Genomic DNA, 18,919 nt, shown 5'->3' with positions numbered 1-18,919 from the left:
CTTGCTCTGTCACCCAGGCTGGAGTGTAATGGTGTGATCTTGGCTCACTGCAACCTCCATCTCCAGGGTTCAAGTGATTCTCCTGCCTCAGCCTCCCGAGTTAGCTGGGATTACAGGCGTCAGCCACCACGCCCAGCTAATTTTTGCATTTTTAGTAGAGATGGGGTTTCACCTCGTTGGCCAGGCTGGTCTCAAACTCCTGACCTCAAGCAATTTGCCTGCCTGGGGCATTTATTTTTATTTGAAACTCCTTATCACACTAATGGTAAATAGAACTACAGCAGTGTTCATTCAGGTTACGAGGGTGTTTCTAAATGAGTAGCCTGGCATACTTTCAGATACATCTGAGGATTTGAACCCAGAAAGCTGATAGTTTTCAAAGCACTTTCAAAGTAATAAGCAGGAGTTCTTGGCACACAGGCAGGCAGCCCAATTAACAGGGAATGGTTAATTCCTACTGTCGTCATTCTGACCCTTACCTGATGCTGAAAGTCTGTCTCCACTGTCCTCTTCAGCAGTTTCTGTGGGTGGTACATTGTCTGTTTTCTTTAATTGCCTTTGCTACTCTGCCACTGTTAGCCAGAGGTCTTGTCCTTAAGAAAAAGACTTAGTACACTTTGTGGTGCGCTCACTTCGTGTTGCAGCTCGGTAGGCTGTATAATGTATCAACCTTCCCCTGCCTCCTTCTACCCTACCTGATCCTCTTGCCACCTGGTCCTCCATTTGACCTTGCTGGGAGAGGCTAGAGGCTGAGGAGGCAGTTGGTTTGACCACTATGTGGGAAAGTTTTAGACAAAATTGTGGCTCACACTTGTCTATTCTTTCTGGACAACTTCTAAGAAAATTATCTCTTCCCCTCCACCCCACCTTTATGTTCCATCATACTTCTCTTCATTTAAAATGCATAACTTTCATGTTTAAGTTTACTGGTGTGAGCAAAAAGCAAAGGTTTTTCTCTGGGTATTTTTCAGCTCAGGCTAACTGACTGGAATGGTCTATTCTGCCTGACTCTCAGTGAAAAGAAAAAAACCAGTTGGAAGACTGTTTTTAAAGTTTGTGATTATCGTTTCTCCTGTGTCTGCAGAATATGTATTAGAAAAGGGTCCAGCAATGCACCAGCCTTCTTCCTAATCATGTGTCTGCGTGTGTGTATGTCTGATGTCCTTTTTTCACATTTTAATAAATATTGGTCTAATTCAAAACATCCCAATTGTAGGAAGAGTATATGTATGTGATTTTTCTAACAGTTCCCCAAAGCTCATGCATATCAATATTATCAGTATAAATTATCTGTGTTGCCAATAATAAAGCAGGCATTGCTAATACTCATTCCCTTATTGTTGCCTAATTAGATGCCAATCTGAATGTAAATGAAATGGCTTTTTGAAAAGGCTTAAGCTGATGGGAAACCTGGTCTGCCAGTTGAAGAATAATAGGCTAAGAATGGTCATAATTCAATATATCTGTGTTATTTTAATTCTCAGATTTTTTTTTGTCATCTTCCTTATTCCCTCTCCTGCCCCCTCCCCAGATTTCCTTTCTTTTTTCTTTACCTTCTGAATGCCTTTATTTTGGCAGCTACCTGCAACTACTAGTAGACAGTGGCTTTTCAGTAACTTTGAGTAGACTGGTAGGCAGTTTAATCCCAGAAGGCTATTTTTCTTTTGCTGGTTTACTTCCTTCTATGAAAATATTAGTGTTTCTTTAAAAAATAAAATAAAATCACTGGGGCCGAGTGCAGTGGTTCACGCCTGTCATCCCAGCACTTTGGGAGGCCAAGGTGGTCGGATCACTTGAGGTCAGGAGTTCGAGACCAGCCTGGCCAACATGGTGAAACCCTGTCTCTAGTAAAAGTCTTAATACAAAAGTTAGCCAGGTGTGGTGGTGCATGCTTGTAATCCTAGCTACTTGGGAGGCTGAGGTGGGAAGATGGCATGAACTCAGGAGGCGGGGTTTGCAGTGAGCTGAGATCATTCCACTGCACTCCAGCCTGGGCAACAGAAAAAAAAATATAATAATAATAATATAAAACACTGGGAGAAACTTTTTTTTTCTTTTCTTAGATGTTTATTATATTGTAAGATACTATTGATTTTATAATCCATCATTATTTTATATGCTACAAAGAAAAATTACTGCTATGATATACGATCTAATTTCAGAGCTTATATAAAGATGTTTATATTAGTAAACACATGGAAAGATGCTCAACATCACTAGTCATTAGGGGAACATAAAACCACAGTGAGATACCACTTCACACCCTTTAGGATGGTTACAAGCAAAAACAGGAGGAAAAAAAATATATATATATATATATATGGTTTTTATGTTTTTGTTTTTTGTGACAGTCTTGCTCTGTTGCCTAGGCTGGAGTGCAGTGGTGCAATCACAGCTCACTGCAACCTCTGCCTCCTGGGTTCAAGTGATTCTCATGTCGCAGCCTCCCAAGTAGCTGGGATTATAGGCATGCACCACCACACCCAGCTGATTTTTGTATTTTTAGTAGTAGTAGGTTTTCACCATGTTGACCAGGGTGGTCTTGAACTCCTGACCTCAAGTGATCTACCTGCCTTGGCCTCCAAAAGTGCAGGGATTACAGGGATGAGCCACCTTGTGTGGCCAGAAAAAAATGTTATTAAGTGTTGGTGAGGATGTAGAGAAATTGAAAACCTTGTGCACTGCAGGTAGGAATGTGAAGTGGTACAGCCTCTATGGAAATAGTATGGAGGTTCCTCACAAAATTAAAAATAAAATTACCATGCAGTTCCACTTCTGAGTATATACCCAGAAGAATTGAAAGCAGGGATATTTGTACACCCACGTTTATAGTATTATTCACAAAAGCCAAGAAGTGGAAGCAACTCGGGTGTCCATCAGTGAATGAATGAATAAAGAAAATGGTATATTCATACAATGGAATATTTTTCAGCTTTAAAAAGAAAGGAAATTCTGACACTTGCTACAACTCTTAAGGACATTATGCTGATTGTCTCTGGCCCATTTCACTCACAAAAAGACAAATACTGTATGATTCCATTTATGTGAGGTACCTTGAGTAGTTAAATTCACAAAAACAGAAAGTAGAGTGGTGGTTGCCAGGAGCTAAGAGATGGTGGTGATGGTTGCACAACAGTGAGAATGTACTTAATACCACTGAACTAGACACTTTAAAATGGTTTATATGAGCTGGGCACCGTGGCTCACACCTGTAATCCCAGCACTTTGGGAGGCCGAGGTGGGCAGATCACCTGAGGTCAGGAGTTTGAGACCAGCCTGGCCAACATGGTGAAACCCCGTCTCTACTAAAAATATAAAAATTAGCTAGGCATGGTGGCAGGCACCTGTAATCCCAGCTGCTCAGTGAAATATGGTATGTTGCAAAGAGTTGTCAGCAAGTTTATTTAATTTTTTCTTTGGAGACAAGGTCTTGCTCTGTTGCCTAGGTTGGAGTGCAGTTTGTTTTGTTTTGGGACAGAGTTTTGCTCTGTCACCCAGGAGGGAGTGCATGTTGCGATCACAGCTCACTGCAGCCTCGACTTCCTGGGCTCAAGTGATCCTCCCACCTCAGTCTCCCAAGTAGCTGGGACTATAGGTGCACACCACTGTACCCAGCTAATTTTTTGTAGAGAGGGTTTTGCCATGTTGCCTAGGCTGCTCTCGAACACCTGAGCTCAAGCAACCTGCCTGCCTTGGCTTCCCAAAATGCTGGGATTACAGTTGTAAACCACTATGCTCAGCCAGTAAATTCTTTAAAGATAATTTTTAAAGTAGATTGCTTTTTCTCTACCTGTGGAGAAGTGGTCGGTCTGGAGGGCTTTAGGTTTCTGTTGGGTCTTAAAAGAAACCATGTTTTTTTGTTTTTGTTTTTTTTCCTGAGGATCATTGTTCTCTGTTCCTTTCTGACAGACCTTCGGCATGGCTGAGGAGTACCATCGAGAGTCAATGTTGGTCGAGTGGGAGCAAGTGAAACAGCGAATTCTGCACACACTGCTGGCGTCAGGAGAAGACGCCCTCGACTTTACTCAAGAAAGCGAGGTAGCTTGAATGCAAAAGATAAACTACTCTTAATAAAAACATGAAGTCAAAGAATGCTTGTCTACTTGACTAGTATTTTTGGCACAGTGGATCACTGTCTTCCTCTTGAAACACTTTCTTCACTTAGCTTTTAGGATGCCACATTTGCCTGGACTTCCTCCAACATGTCTGCCTGCTTCTACTCAGTCTCCTTTGCTGAGCTTTCGTCAAATTCCCTGACCTCTATAGGTTTGAGTGTCCCAGGGCTCAATCTTTGACCTCTTCAGTTTCTCTCTCAGTCACTGTCCTGTGATTTCATCTGGGCTTGGGGCTTTAAATACCTATCATCTCTATGTCAAAGAGTTTCAGATTTACGCCTGCAGCCTTGAACCTTAGTGCTAATTTATCTAGTTAATTTATCTAGCCAGTGTTAATTTATCTAGTTGCCTTCTGGGCACTGCTTGTATGTCTCGTTGCCATCACAGGTTAACTATGTCCAGAATTGAGTCATGATAGCAACTCCTTCCCTATCCTCCTTCTCTTCTCACAGAGTTCCCTATCTTTATAAATGGCAGTTCCAGTTTTTCACTTGCTCAAATCAGACACCTCAGCCTCACTTTTGTCCTCTCCATCTTGCCCATTTCACACCCGGTCTCTTTCACATGTTGACAAATCCAGTTAACCCTGCCTTAAAATATACCCAGAATCCAACCACTTCTCACTGCCTCCATTTTTAACACTCTGGTACAAATCACTGTCATCTCTTGCTTGGATTATTGAATTGGCCTCCTAACTGTTTGTTGTTATTGCACTGTAACAGATTACTCCAGACCTGGTTTGTTGAAAACAAGTGGTTATTTCTGGCTCAGGGTCTCTAGGCGCAATCAGGGTATTGGCCAAGGCTGCACTCATTTCAAGGCTAGATGCAAGAGGCATCTACTCGCAAGGTCATTCATATGGCTGTTGGCAAGCCTTAAGTCCTCTCTGACTCTTGGCTGCAGACATCATTTTCTTTTCAAATGAGCCTCTATATTGTGCTGCTCAACAGCATGATAGCTTGCTTCCCCTAGAACAAGAGGGAAGGGGTTCGAGGGAGAGCTAAAGAGCCCCCAAGACAGAAACTATCATCTTTCTGTAACTTAAAAGTAGTATCCCACCTCTGTTGGTCAGAAGTAAGTCACTAAATCTAGCCTACACTCCAGGGGAGAGGATTATGCAAGGGCTTGACTACCAGGAGGTGGGAGTTATTGGGGCCATCTTAGAGGCTGCTGACCACTCTGGTCTTTGTGCTTTTTCTGTTGCACGCTGCTACAGTCTCAACACAGCAGCAAGAACACAACTTAAAGGACAGGTTAGATTGTGTCACTTCTCTGCTCAGAACCCTTCAGTGACTCTCATCTCATACAGAATGAAAACCAAAGTCTTCACTTTGACATGTGGGTCCCTACAGACCTAGTCTTGTTGCCTCTCCAAGCTCATCTTGTGCTGCTTTTCCCATTGCTCTTGCTGCGCCAGCTGAACGGGCTCCTTACAGGTTGCTTCAGCAAACCTGGTAGCCCTGCTTCTGCCTCTGGTCCTCTGCGCTTCCTGTTGCTTCTGCCAGGAATGCTCTTCCCCCAAAGGACTGCATGGCAGTCTCTCTCACTTCCTTCAAATATTTACGCAGTGCCATCTCAGACCTTCCAAGACCCTGAAATCCAAATCAACCCCTTCTTATTCAACACTTTGCATATCCCCTTCTCTTGCTGTATTTTTCTTTTTGGCATATCCTTCTGTGTGCCATAGTATATGTTTTATGTCTTTATATTGTCTCTTTCTCCCATTAGAATGTAAGCTTATTGAAGATAAGGATCTTTGTTTTGTTTATTCCTTTATCTCCAGTGCCTGGAAGAGTCCCTGGAACACTGTAGATGCTCAGGAAATATTTGTTGAGTGAATCATTTGACTGTAGCTAACTTCATGCTAGCTGAAGTATTAGGGATATATTGAAACAGTGTATTTTAGAATGGTTATGTTAAGTAGCCCTTTTCTTAATTGCCAGTGTTAATTGACTGGCAGTAGTGCTAAGTTGAGATTTTTTTCCCTTTTTAAAATTTAAAAATATAAGCAGTGTGGCCAGGTGTGGTGGTTCACGCCTGTAATCCCAGCATTTTGGGAGGCCAAGGAGGGCGGATCACAAGGTCAGGAAATCGAGGCCATCCTGGCCAACATGGTGAAACCTGGTCTCTACTAAAAATACAACAATTAGCTGGGCATGGTGGCATGTGCCTGTAATCCCAGGTACTCGGGAGGCTGAGGCAGGAGAATCTCTTGAACCAGGTGAGTCAGAGGTTGCAGTGAGCTGAGATCCCGCCACTGCACTCCAGCCTGACGACAAAGCGAGACTCCATCTCAAAATATAAATATGTATATATATGCAGTGTGGTTGTATGATTCAAATATTAAAGCACCTTGTCCCCAAATACCCTATTCTCTTCTCCCTTTGTCTTCCCCATAGGTAGTCACTATTAGTACTTTCTTGTGTAAATTTGCAAAGTGTCTTTATACAAGTATATGAGACTGTATATGCTTATCCCCATTCCTTCTTACACAAACATTAGCTACTGCATGCTCTGTTTTGCATTTTTTCTTTCTTCCCTTCATGTATCCCAGAGATCTTTCCTGAGAGGGATTTTGAGGCTACATCCAGGAGCAGCAAGAAAGAGTGTCTCCCTTTATCTGTGATTTTTGCCTTGTGCCAGAGGGAGCCAGGGCTTGCCACACATTTACCACCCAGGTGTTGAGGAAGGACAGCCCTGGGCTTTTTCCTAGCTTTTCCAGTTCAGGGTGACTAGTTCTGAGGCTTTGTCCAAGTTATTTAATTAACCCTGCAGACCTTCAGGGTCTTTACTGATTGAAATGAGATTATTGGGGAAGATAGTGATAATGTAAAGCAGCTGACCCATAATAGCCATTCCCTATTGTCTTTTAAAAAGCAGTTTCATGTAATTTAGAGGCGAAGATTTAAAATTATGTTACAAAAATTATGTTACAAAAATTATAGTGCTAGATGTTTTCAGGTAATATCAGTGCTTCCTGATAAATCTTTTTTTTTCCCCTCAAGTTATTTCATGAGTAGCTAAGATTCTTTTTGCACATCGAGATAAGAAAACTGAGGCTCAGAGAGACACATAATATGCTGGTAAGACTCAGGACGGTTGGCCTATGGACTCTTACTCTACTGAGGTCTAGGTCAAGGATACGTAGGTTGGCAAAGGGTAACTGCACATCCGGTATCTATTCCTGGTTTGTTCCTGATTTAAACACAAAGGTTTTTGGTTTGGTTTTGTTTATTAAACTAGCCCCCAAATAAATAGATGCCAAAGTCATTGTGTTGGGAAATTGCTCATTAAGGACCCTGTCCCATATGTCTTAGACTTAAAGATTTCAGACTGAAATCAGAGTCTTTGGGAACGAAGAACAAATGTATAGTATCGTTGGTCAGCCTAATGTTTCTTTCTCAATTCTTTGTGAATCTCAGCAAATAATTAGAACAGCTCATGGTTTTATAAACTTCACTTTTTTAAATGGTGTTAATAGGTTGTGTTCTGTATTGGGATTTGGAAGTAATTATAAATTGATAATGGGATGTTCTTTCTTGATTGCTCTTCTCTTAATAATAGAATAGTCTGTTTAGTAGACTTTGCTTACTTGACCTCAAGTCCCCTTGGAAGGGAGTTATCTATGCTTTTGCTATTCTCTATTGTGACACCTGGCAGAGTAGATAGTTTGTAAATGTTGGCAAGTGATGCATATAGGTCTTATCTTCAGATTATCCAGGGAACTGCCCTTTTCTGGAATCTTACAGATTTTGTTGTTTGTTGTTTGAACTTTTTTCCTGATGTATAACGTATATGTGGAAAAGTGTGTAGACGTAAGTATGCAACTCAGGCTGAGTGCAGTGGCTTACACCTGTAATCCCAGCATTTTGGGAGGCTGAGGCAGGAGGATCACTTGAGTCCAGGAGTTTGAGACCAGCCTGGGCAACATAGTGGGACCCCGTCTCTACAAAAAGAATTTTTTTAATTAGCTGGACATGGTTACATGCTCCTGTAGTCTGAGCTACTCAAGAGCCTCAGGTGGGAGGATCGCTTGAACCCAGAAGGTTGGGGCTGCAGTGAGCTGTGATTGCACCACTGTACCCCAGCCTGTACACCCAGCCTGGGCAACACAGTGAGACTCTGTCTCAAAAAATAAAAAAATTTTTTAAAAGTGTACAACTCAATCATCACAAATGGAACACACCCAGATGAGGAAACAGAACATTACCAGCACCCCAGAAATCCTCTCTGTGGTCCTTTCTGGTCACTACCCCTATCAACAAGGGAAACCACTGTCTTGACATCCAGTATCATAAATTAATTTTGCCTGTTTTTGAACTTTACGTAAATGGAGTCATACAATATCTACTGTTGTTTCTAGGTGCTTTTATGTAACCTTTTGTATACTATTGGATGTACTTTTAAGCCATTCATTCTCATGGCTAAATAGTATAACTGCAATTTGTTTATCCATTCTAGTATTAGTGAACCTTTGAGTAGTTTCCAGTTCTTTTATAAATAGTGCTATTGTGAGCATTTTTGTGTTTTGGTGAGCACATATTTACATCTCTGTTGGGTACACCTAAGAGGGGAATGGCCGAACCAGAGGGTATGCATATGTTCCGCATTAGTAGATACTGCCAAACTGTTTTCCAAAATGGTTGTATTGGTGTACCCTCCCACCAGCAGTATGTGAGAATTCCATTTGTTCCATATCTTTGCCACATGTGATGTTTCTGTCCATTCCAGTGTGTATGTGGAACCTTGTGTTTTTATAGGCCTTTCCCATATAATTTCCTTCAAAAGAATGAAAAGGTGGTATCTTCACATGGACAGACACTTTGTCCACTCTCTTTATAGGAGAATACACAACGTAAAAGGCATAAAAGACAGGTTTTGGTATTCAGCAGGCTTTGGGTCCCCAAGCCTGGGCTTCCTCATTATGAAATACCATTTTTTTGTTGTTTTTTTGAAACAGAGTCTCACTCTGTCACCCAGGCTGGAGTGGAGTGGCATGATTCTCGTGATCTTGTGATCCGCCCGCCTCAGCCTCCTGAATAACTGGGATTACAGGCATGCGCCACCGTGCCCAGTTAATCCTCGTATTTTTAGTAGAGACGGGGTTTCACCATGTTGGCCAGGCTGGTCTCGAACTCCTGACCTCAAGTGATCTACCCTCCTCCCCTTCCCAAAGTGCTGGGATTACAGGTGTGAGCCACTGCGTCTGGCCATGAAATGCCTTTCTTGAAAAACTATTGTTGTAAGGAATGTAGAATATGTAAAGTGGCCAGCCCGGTGCCTAGCATAGTGTACACAATCAGCACATTCTAGCATTCTTTGTGCGATTGTTGGTGTTTGGTAAGATACACATTTTTACTTTAATCATTTGGATATGGATCCATCCCTTTTTAAGTGTTTCCTTGATTTATAAAATATCCTTAGGAATCAAAAAAATCTTTGCATATAAATAGAGGAGATAATTAAAGGAGTTTGATGGTATCTAAAACATTCTTTTCTGGGCACCTTATTGTCAGGAATAAGGTCATTGGAATACAGAGTCATTAGTTAAGAAGGCAGTTTCACATCATTTTGAGCTGACCTTAGCACTTGAAGGAAAATGTCCAAATTTGGGTAATATAATATAAAGAGAGGCTCAAAGCTCTTTTTTTTTTTCTTAGCAAAAAGTACGCTAGGATATAGTGGTTTCTGAAACATGATTTTCCCCCATGCCTTCCAATAATAGGAGTTTCCCCCAGTTCCTTCTAAAGGAGACATTGGTAATATCTGTTCCTAGCAAGTTTTTTTTTTGAGACAAATCTTGCTCTATTGCCCAGGCTGGAGTGCAGTGGTACAATCTCGGCTCACTGCAAGCTCCGCCTCCCGGGTTCACGCCATTCTCCTGCCTCAGCCTCCCGAGTAGCTGGGACTAGAGGCGCCCGCAACCACGCCCAGCTAATTTTTATATTTTTAGTAGATACGGGGTTTCACTGTGTTAGCCAGGATGGTCTGGATCTCCTGATCTTGTGATCCGCCCGCCTCGGCCTCCCAAAGTACTGGGATTACAGGCATGAGCCACTGCGCTCGGCCCCCCTAGCAAGTTTTAATAAAGGAAATGATGCTTCAGTAGCATAGAGTCAATTTGGGAAATTAATTTCCTTAGGATATCATTGGAAGAAAAGGGTATATTTTTTAGAGGAAAGTAGGAATTGAAAGATTGTTACTAACTCTTTAAGTTGTGGTGTGAATAAAAATGATGTGCTTTGAAACAAAAATGAGACCCCTGGCTACGAATCCTCGCATCCCAGTTTTGTGTCTGCTTAGCGTGAGGAAGAACTTCCCTGTTGAGGCTTGCATGACAGCATGCAAGATTCGAGCAGTTTGGGGAATCCATGATGTACCTTAGCCAATTTTTAAAACAACATTTAAAGGTAAATTTAACCTGAGTGTAGTCTACTGACTGCTTTGTGATATTAGACATAGTCAATGGGCAATCCCTTAATGTATTGTCTGGAAAATGACTCAGCAAGAAACAGGCTCATTAGAGAAGCTGAACTGTGGCTTAATGAGTGTAGATAATGATGGTAACATTTCACACTATGATATGTGAACAGTGTATGTTGAACATAGTCGCTAGTTTTGATAACTGTCTTAATACCATATTCCATCACTTTTCAGTCATGCATCTGTTTTACATCTCAACATCTCTCAAATCAGGATATGTCTTAAATTCAGTAGTATATCATTAACAGCATTTTAAAATTTCTTAGTGATACATAAAATGACAGTGTTTTACAATAGGTGGACTATTAGATGAAATGAAATACAGTAGAATATGAACTAACAGTTTGAAAACTGCAGACCATAGGATTCTGAACTGTATTTTGTGACTCCCTGGCAGTTTCCTTGGGGATGGACCCAGTTCACCTGTTAGGGGTTTGAGTAGGAGTTCAGGTATAGAAAGTGCTCTGCTGCTCTTTCAAAAAGATTTTTTAAAAACCTCAACTCAACAGGCCCTTGATTTTATTGTCGTGATGTATCATACACAAACTGTCTGATCTTGTGTCCTCTTCTGACAGTAGAGGAGTGTAGACCCACTCTGCTGCTCTTCTCATCCTGCACCCAAACACAACCTGTCAGTGATGCTCACCCTTCCAGTTTCTCCGAGGTGCTTACATGCACATTTGTATATCTTATCGATTTATTATCACAAATAGATATTATTTTATATATTCCTATAATTTTGCATTATGTTGTTGTACATATTTTACAACTTCTCCTAGATTGGTACACGTAGGTGTCTGTCGTTTTTTAGTAGTTATAATAGTGTTCCAGCCTATGTGTGGCTTAGGTATTCTTCTCATTTTGTCCATGGTCACACAGTCATTAGTAGGGTTAATAAGGTCACACAATTGTTAGCTGGGTTGCGTTTAGGACCCTCGTCCTCTCTGGTCCCTGGTTGGTGTTTTTTTCCTGGTAGTACTGGACTTTTGCATACATATTTTAAAGCTAACTATTGTGAATTAATCACCGTGTTTCCATTTTGCTTACATAAAGCCAAAACATTCCACTTAGAAGTTAAATTCTTTTCCATCTGCAGCATCATCGTATTTTCTTACTACCCTATATTCATTTTGCTAGGAGTGCTAGTTGCATTCCTTTTTTTCTTTTTCTCCCCCACCTTTGAGACAGGGTCTCTGTCACCCAGGTTGGAATACGGTGGCGCAATCTCAGCTCACTGCAACTTCCGCTTCCCAGGCTCAAATGATCCTCTCGCTTCAGCCTCTCAAGTATTGTAGCTGGGACTACAGGCGCACTCCACCACACTCAGCTAATTTTTGTTTTTGTTTTTTGTAGAGACGGGTTTCGCCATGTCACCCAGGCTGGTCTTGAACTCCTGGACTCAAGCGATCCACCTGCCCCCAGCCTCCCAAAGTGCTGAGATTACAGGCATGAGCCACCACGCCCTGCCTGCATTTTGTTTTTTCTAACTAGAATATGCTTTCCTTGGAAAAGATTTTTATGCATCCCTGGATACACTTTGTACGATAGTAGGTGCTTAATAAAAGTTTGCGGTTCCCTCCTGCCACTTTCTATCCCCATCCTGTCCTGGAATGGCTGTCTTGGGAACACCATGTACTCTGATGAGACCTTTCTCAGTTTGTACTCCCAGAGGCTGCTGTTTTTCCACATATATGTCTCCAGACTCCTGGGTGAGTTGCTTGTTTTCCTCTAAAAGAAGAAACCCTATCGTCTTCCCTGCTCTTTTGATCTCTGGCTCTCTGCTCCTGTCATCTTGTCTTGTCGTCCTTGCTATGGCTCCGCCAGACCCCACTGCAGAGAACCCCAGAGATTAGTGGCTTTCCCAGCCCTCAGGCAATCCCTGGCTGTGGAATTCCAGCTAAATATTTGCCGGTTCCTCTGTTCAGGAATGTGCAATCCTCTTGTGGATAATTGACTTTATGTGTGGTGAAATAGCGGCTTGGTCAAGGGCAACTGAAGGATAGGTACCTTTGAAAACAAGAGCATTAGGCAAAATTAATTTAAATGGAAATTTGAAGGCTGAAACCCAACTACTTTTTAAATGGATAATTTTAAAAATTAGGTTTTTAGCACTGGAAAATATTTCTCAAGGCTGTTCATGTATATTTAGCCACAATAACTGTGTCCTTGCAAAAATGCTTTAGTGCTGTTCTCCTTTTCATTTCTTTGTTTATTCTCCTTGACTAAATTACTGGAATTAACAGGCTTAGTGCTGTGTCCTGTAAAAAGACTGTGGAATCTCCAGCTTTTGGATAGCTCTGTTTTAGAAAGGTGGCTGTCTTAGAGAACAGTCCTTAATACAGTGTTAATGGGAAGACTCAGAATAAGTCCAGAAGTATAAAATGCCCTGGCTGTGGAGGGGCTTCCATCAAACAAGGAATGTGTATTCATTGTAGAAAAACGAAATGAGACTTTCAGCCTATACAAAGTAAAATACTTTAGGTCATATTTCTGAGGTGTCCATATCTGTCCATTGTTGTTGAGCATAGGATTTGCTCCTGTGTTCGTTGTGGTGGTTTCTTTTTGTTTATAAAGTGATAACAGCTAGCATTTATTGACCATATGTTGGGCACTGTGTTGAGGTCTTCCACTTATTCCTCACAACAGTGCTGTGAGGTAGGGATTCATACTATTTTTGTCCCCATTTAACCTTCATCCCAATGCTATGTGGTGGATACCATTACCACCCCCCACTTTACAGCTAAGGAAACTGAGGCTTAAAGGGAGCAATATGCTCCAGGTCACATTGTTATAAGTAGTGGATCCAGGATTTCTTACTCCTCCTCCTTCTCCTCCCTCCTCCCTCCTCTTCCCTCCTCTACTGTTCTCTGATAACTGTTCTTGGAGAGTTACCCTGGGCTGCCCTGGCAGGCAGGATAGAGCAGTGGCAAAGAGTACAGAATGTGGTGCCAAACTGTGGATTCAAGCCGCTGCTTCCTACTGAAGTGAACTTGGGCAAATTGCTTCACCTCTCTGTGTGCCTTTGTGTCTTCACCTGTAAGATGGATAAATAAATAAAAGTACCTACTACATAGGGTTGTGGAGTTAATAACATGGAAATTCAAACAGTGCTTGGCACATAGTAAGTGCTCATTAATAGCTATTGTTATTATTGTAACCTAGTGGTGTTTAAATTAAATCTGTGTTTCAGGTAGGAATGCTTTCAGCTGTGAGTAGTGGAAACTTTGAGGTTTAGTAGCTTGAATAGGGGTGTATATTTCTCACCTACCAAGATGTCTGCAGGTGTGGAGAGTGTTGATGTTAATCCAGTTGTTCTGCAATGCCATCAGGGACCCAACACCTTTCTGTCCTGATATACTACCCTCTCTAGCACATCCACCTACTTTAGGTTCACAAGATGGCTGTAGGAGCTCTAGACATTATATTTGCATTCAAGGCAGAAAGAAGGGGAGAGAGCTGAAAAGTCATGACAGTCCCCCCGCCTCAACCCTCCAATCAATAAAAGCAGAAGCTGTCCCCAGGTATACTAGCAGGCTTGTGTTTTCATCTTATTGGCTAGAACTAGGGTGTGCCATTCCTTGCTGTAGTAGATTCTGGAAAAGGATATATTCAATGGTTTATAGGGATCAGCACATGAGGACCTATTGTTAAATTTTCAAGGAATTTGCAATCTAGTTGATATCGCCTTGAATAGCTTGAAATCTGCCATGGTGGGAGAATTTAAACCACAGACACCAGCAAATGCTAGCCATTGTCCCTTTTCCCACGAGCTGGCTGTTAAAAAACATTTACCAGCACACTATTGGGTACATTTATTAGGTTGGTGCAAAAGTGATTGCCATTGAAAGTAATGGCAAAACCCGCAATCACTTTTGCACCAACCTAATAACTCTAAATGCCAGCTTGAAAGGTGGCAGAAGGTAAAGATGTGAGAAGTAGGAATTGGGAATGGTCACTGGGCCAGCCAGCAGCATCTACCAAGATCAGCGAACTGTTTAAGCTCTTTTAATACCAGTGATAGTTGGAGATCAGAACTGAGGGGACCTCTCAAGATCATCTAGGATAGCCCCTTCATTTGACTAATGGGAATCTGAGGAGGTGCTTTGCTCCAGAACCCAAAGCCAGGGAGTGAAGTGGCCCTCCTAGAACCCAGGCATCCTTGACAGTCCAGTGTTCATTCTCCAGAACCAAGGGCTTCATACTGCCTTTCTGATAACTCCCCTTCCCTTTCTTCCCGACTCCTGGTGCATGCCCACTGTACTCTTCCTTTTACCAGCTTCATAGTGCTGGGAAGCTTGGCTGTTATCATCCCCATTGGTTTCACAGAAAGCCTAGTTTAAACTGATTTATTTTAGATTTTAGTGTATAGAACATTCAGCTTTTTTAAATAAATGAGATAAGCTTAAAGAATTTGATCTCTGCTATGCTACAGTACAAACTAATCAGTGGGAACTTAAGAATTTACCTAATTTTGATCTGTATTTCTTTACAGAACGAATAAGCTTAACTAAAGACGAATATTCTTTCTTAAAAAAGACTGAAACTTTTTTCATACACAGTCATGCACTGCATGTGTGATGGTGGCTGGCTTCATAAGTTTATATCATATTTTTATGTGCCTTTTCTATATTTAATTGTGGTTAAATATATACATACTTACCATTGTGTTACAGTTGCCTACAGTATCCAGTATAGTAATAGGTTGTACAGGTATGTAGCCTAGGAGCAATAAGCTATGCATACAGCGTAGGTGTGGAGTGGGCTAAACCATCTGGTATGTGTAAGTATACTTTATGAAGTCCACACAATGACGAAATCTAATGATGCATTTCTCAGAACCTGTCCTCATTATTAAGTAATATATGACTGTATTTTTATCTGACTCTCCTCTTCAGATTGTAAGCTCTTTGGGGACAGGCTTTGCAGGCTGGCTTGTTTTTGTTCTTATGGAGATGGATATACACACAGCTGTGCATGTGGCAGACACTTAGCAAATATTAACTGAATGAATGTCCAACTTGCACTGGTCTCACATCTTCAGATAACAGAAAAGTAATCAGCAACTGTTGTCTTACTGTGGACTCTAGTGTGGAAATGTCTGAATCAGGTGTTTGACTCTCTAAACTGCTTTCCCTCAACTGCTTGATACGATTGATGAAAAAGAGGCCCACTGATAAAAACAATGGCCTCACTAGTGTGAAGACAAGGGGAAGCTTGAGATTGAAACAGAATGTTGGAAAGATGTACATTTCCAGAAACAGTCATTGAGATATCGATAGAGTTTATGCAGCCCCTCACTCTTTTTTAATTAATCCAGTCCCATACCTGCTCTCTTCTCATGTGTTCACAGTAAAAGTTGCATGTTATTGAAATCCCTAAAATCATCATTTTGAGGAAGTCTTAACTAGGAAACAGACTCTCGACAGCTCTGTCAAAGACAAGAATATGTTTATGTGATTTTATTTCTTCACATGGCTGAATACTGTCCCTAACTGATTCTGAATATGTATTTATCCACAGCCAAGCTACATCAGTGACGTGGGACCCCCTGGTCGAAGCTCTCTGGATAGCATTGAGATGGCCTATGCGCGGCAGGTGAGTGTGCTCTCAAGGGGGATTAAGCCAGGAAATTCCTTTGTGAACCTCTAGAGAATAAAAGGGAACAAAAACTTGTAAAAATCAAACCCTGAAAGCAAGTTGTATTTTTTCATTTAGAGGACTAGTTAATATTTTACCATAGGCCACTGGAGAATTCTGTCAAATAGGGTAATAGAATTACTCACATTTGATTTGAGGAAATTGAAATCTGTCCTTTACACTGACCACAGCATCTCAGTATGCATTTTTGGCAACAGTCCCATGTACAGTAAAGCTTCAGGTAACTGCGCTGCTTAGCAAATGGAGTTCTGTATTAACTGACTTACCTGGTAAGCTGGTGGTATTAACAAATCCTTTTTTCACTCTTTGTCGAGAGAAATTTTCTAAATGCTTTTCTGTCTTGATAAGCATAGTGTATTCACTACTTAATACCACTGTTGTCCTAGAAAAGCTCATAATATTTTAGGGGTCATCCTTCTGGTTGTAGATGAGGACCATCCAATAATATGGATATGGATTGAGATGCTTTGTGGTAAGCACAGGAATTCTGTTGGACTGAAACCACCCTGAGGACCCTACATAACCTGGAACTGACTTTTTAAATAAAGCAGTGCCAGCTGACTTTGTGCTTTATTGTAATTTGCTGCTTTTCCCCACAAAGTACAAAGAAGGAAAAATATTCCTGTTTCTTGAATTGAGGGCAGTGGGCCTTCATCCCCTTAAGATTATCCTCCACCAGCAGTGGTCCAGGAATATCTGCTCAGCCATTATCACCTCCTGGATTCTTTGAGGGGGACCCGGGGGTCCCACTTATGGCCCTCAACATTACCTACCTCATCCTCCTCCAGCCTGGAGTAGGGTGGTTGGAGGCAAAAACAGAGCAGCTATGGAGGTGAGCAGGAGGCAGTGAGAAACTGTTAGACCCTGTGCTCTTTTACCAAGGTCCCTCTCTTCAACTGCCAGTTATTTAGTCAGTGGAGTTCCACATGAATTGAGTTACCTGGTTAGCTGATGGTATTATCAGAAGTCCCTCTTTTACCCTTTCTTGAGAGAAATTTTCTAAATGTCTTTTTAAAAATCTCTCTTCTTTGGGGTGCCATTGCCACTTCAAACTCCAGACAGCTGAAGCCCCCAGCTTCATCAACTTCCCACACATGAGATCCCCTCCTTCCAACCCCCTCATGTTTTGCCACTGGCCTTCATTTATTTCCTCCTGCTCCAATTTTATACCTCTCTCTTTTTATTCCCCCTGTGCATCTGCATCCTTTACTCGTCACCTTCATTGTATGGCTGACTCCTCTATTGCCATGGAGAGAGTCCTGATGAATTACAGGCTTCTGAAGAGAGAGACTGTGTCTTCTACACCTGCAAGGACTAAAGATGTCATTAACATTTCATAGCACATACAACACGGAAATATTGTGTCTGTTTACACGGCTGTCCTCTCCACTAAAGAGTGAAGCTTTATATCCCATGTTGAACAGTACCTTGCAAAGGAAGGCCTGTAAGAAATGCTCATTGAGTGAATAAGTACTACATCATGGTTTAAAACCATTTTATTGATTGGTTGGTTGGGTGCTTGAGACGGAGTCTTGCTCTTTCACCCAGGGTGGAGTGCAGTGGTGCGATCTCAGCTCACTGAAGCCTCCGCCTCTGCCTCCCAGATTCAAGCGATTCTTCTGTCTCAGCCTCCCAAGTAGCTGGGATTACAGGCATGCACCACCACACCTGGCTAATTTTTGTATTTTTAGTACATACCGGGGTTTCACCATGTTGGCCACGCTGGTCTTGAGCTCCTGACCTCAGATGATCCACCCGCCTCTATCGGGAGAACCCGCTCCCCATATTTACGTGGGTTCTTTTCTGTTTCTTAAGTGTCTCGGCTGGTTTGAGAAATAAAGGGAAAGAGCACAAGAGAGAGAAATTTAAAGCTGGGTGTCTGGGCGAGACATCACATGTTGGCAGGATCTGTGATGTTCCCCAAGCCATAAAACCAGCAAGTTTTTATTAGCGATTTTCAAAAGGGGAGGGAGTGCACGAATAGGGTGTGGGTCACAGAGATCACATGCTTCACAAGATAATAAAGTATCACAAGGCAAATGGAGGCAGGGCGAGATCACAGGACCACTGGATGAGGCAAAATTAAAATTGCTAATGAAGTTTCTGGCACGGCACGCATTGTCGTTGATAACATCTTATCAGGAAATAGGGTGTGAGAGCAGACAACCTGTCTGACCAAAATTTATTAGGCGGGAATTTCCTCGTCCTAATATGCCTGGGAGCTCTACAGGAGACCGGGGCTTATTTCATCCCTTCAGCTTCGACCATAAAAGACGGCACACCTTAAAGGGGCCGTCTGTAAGCCTACCTTCAGGGCGCATTCTCTTTCTCAGGGTTGCTCCTTGCTGAGAAAAAGAATTCAACGATATTTCTCCTATTTGCTTTTGAAAGAGGAGAAATGTAGCTCTGTTCTGTCTGGCTCACCAGTGGCCAGTTCAAAGTTACCTCTCTTGTTCCCTGAACATCGCTGTTATCCTGTTCTATTTTCAAGATGCCCAGATTTCATATTGTTCAAACACATATGCTCTGCACACAATTTGTGTGCAGTTAACGCAATCACAGGGTCCCGAGGCGACATTCATCCTCCTCAGTTTACGAAGAAGATGATGGGATTAAGAGATTAAAGACAGGCATAGGAAATTATAAAAGTATTAATTTGGGGA

General features: G+C 41.9%; 1 protein-coding gene across 10 annotated transcripts in view; it reads left to right on the top strand.

The window, feature by feature from the left end:
• NUP93 (nucleoporin 93) overlaps positions 1–18,919 on the top strand; it is a 113,664-nt gene that overhangs the window by 70,123 nt on the left and 24,622 nt on the right. For all 10 annotated transcript variants that reach the window (XM_003916914.5, XM_031658235.1, XM_031658237.1 and 7 more), the window contains 2 exons: positions 3,910–4,038; positions 16,119–16,193. In XM_003916914.5, coding sequence (XP_003916963.1) covers positions 3,910–4,038; positions 16,119–16,193 — 204 coding nt within the window. The remainder of the gene's footprint in view (positions 1–3,909; positions 4,039–16,118; positions 16,194–18,919) is intronic.

This window comes from Papio anubis, chromosome 18 (genome assembly GCF_008728515.1).
Source record: "Papio anubis isolate 15944 chromosome 18, Panubis1.0, whole genome shotgun sequence".
Classification (NCBI taxonomy): Eukaryota; Metazoa; Chordata; class Mammalia; order Primates; family Cercopithecidae; genus Papio; species Papio anubis.
This window is presented reverse-complemented; position numbering and strand designations above follow the sequence as displayed.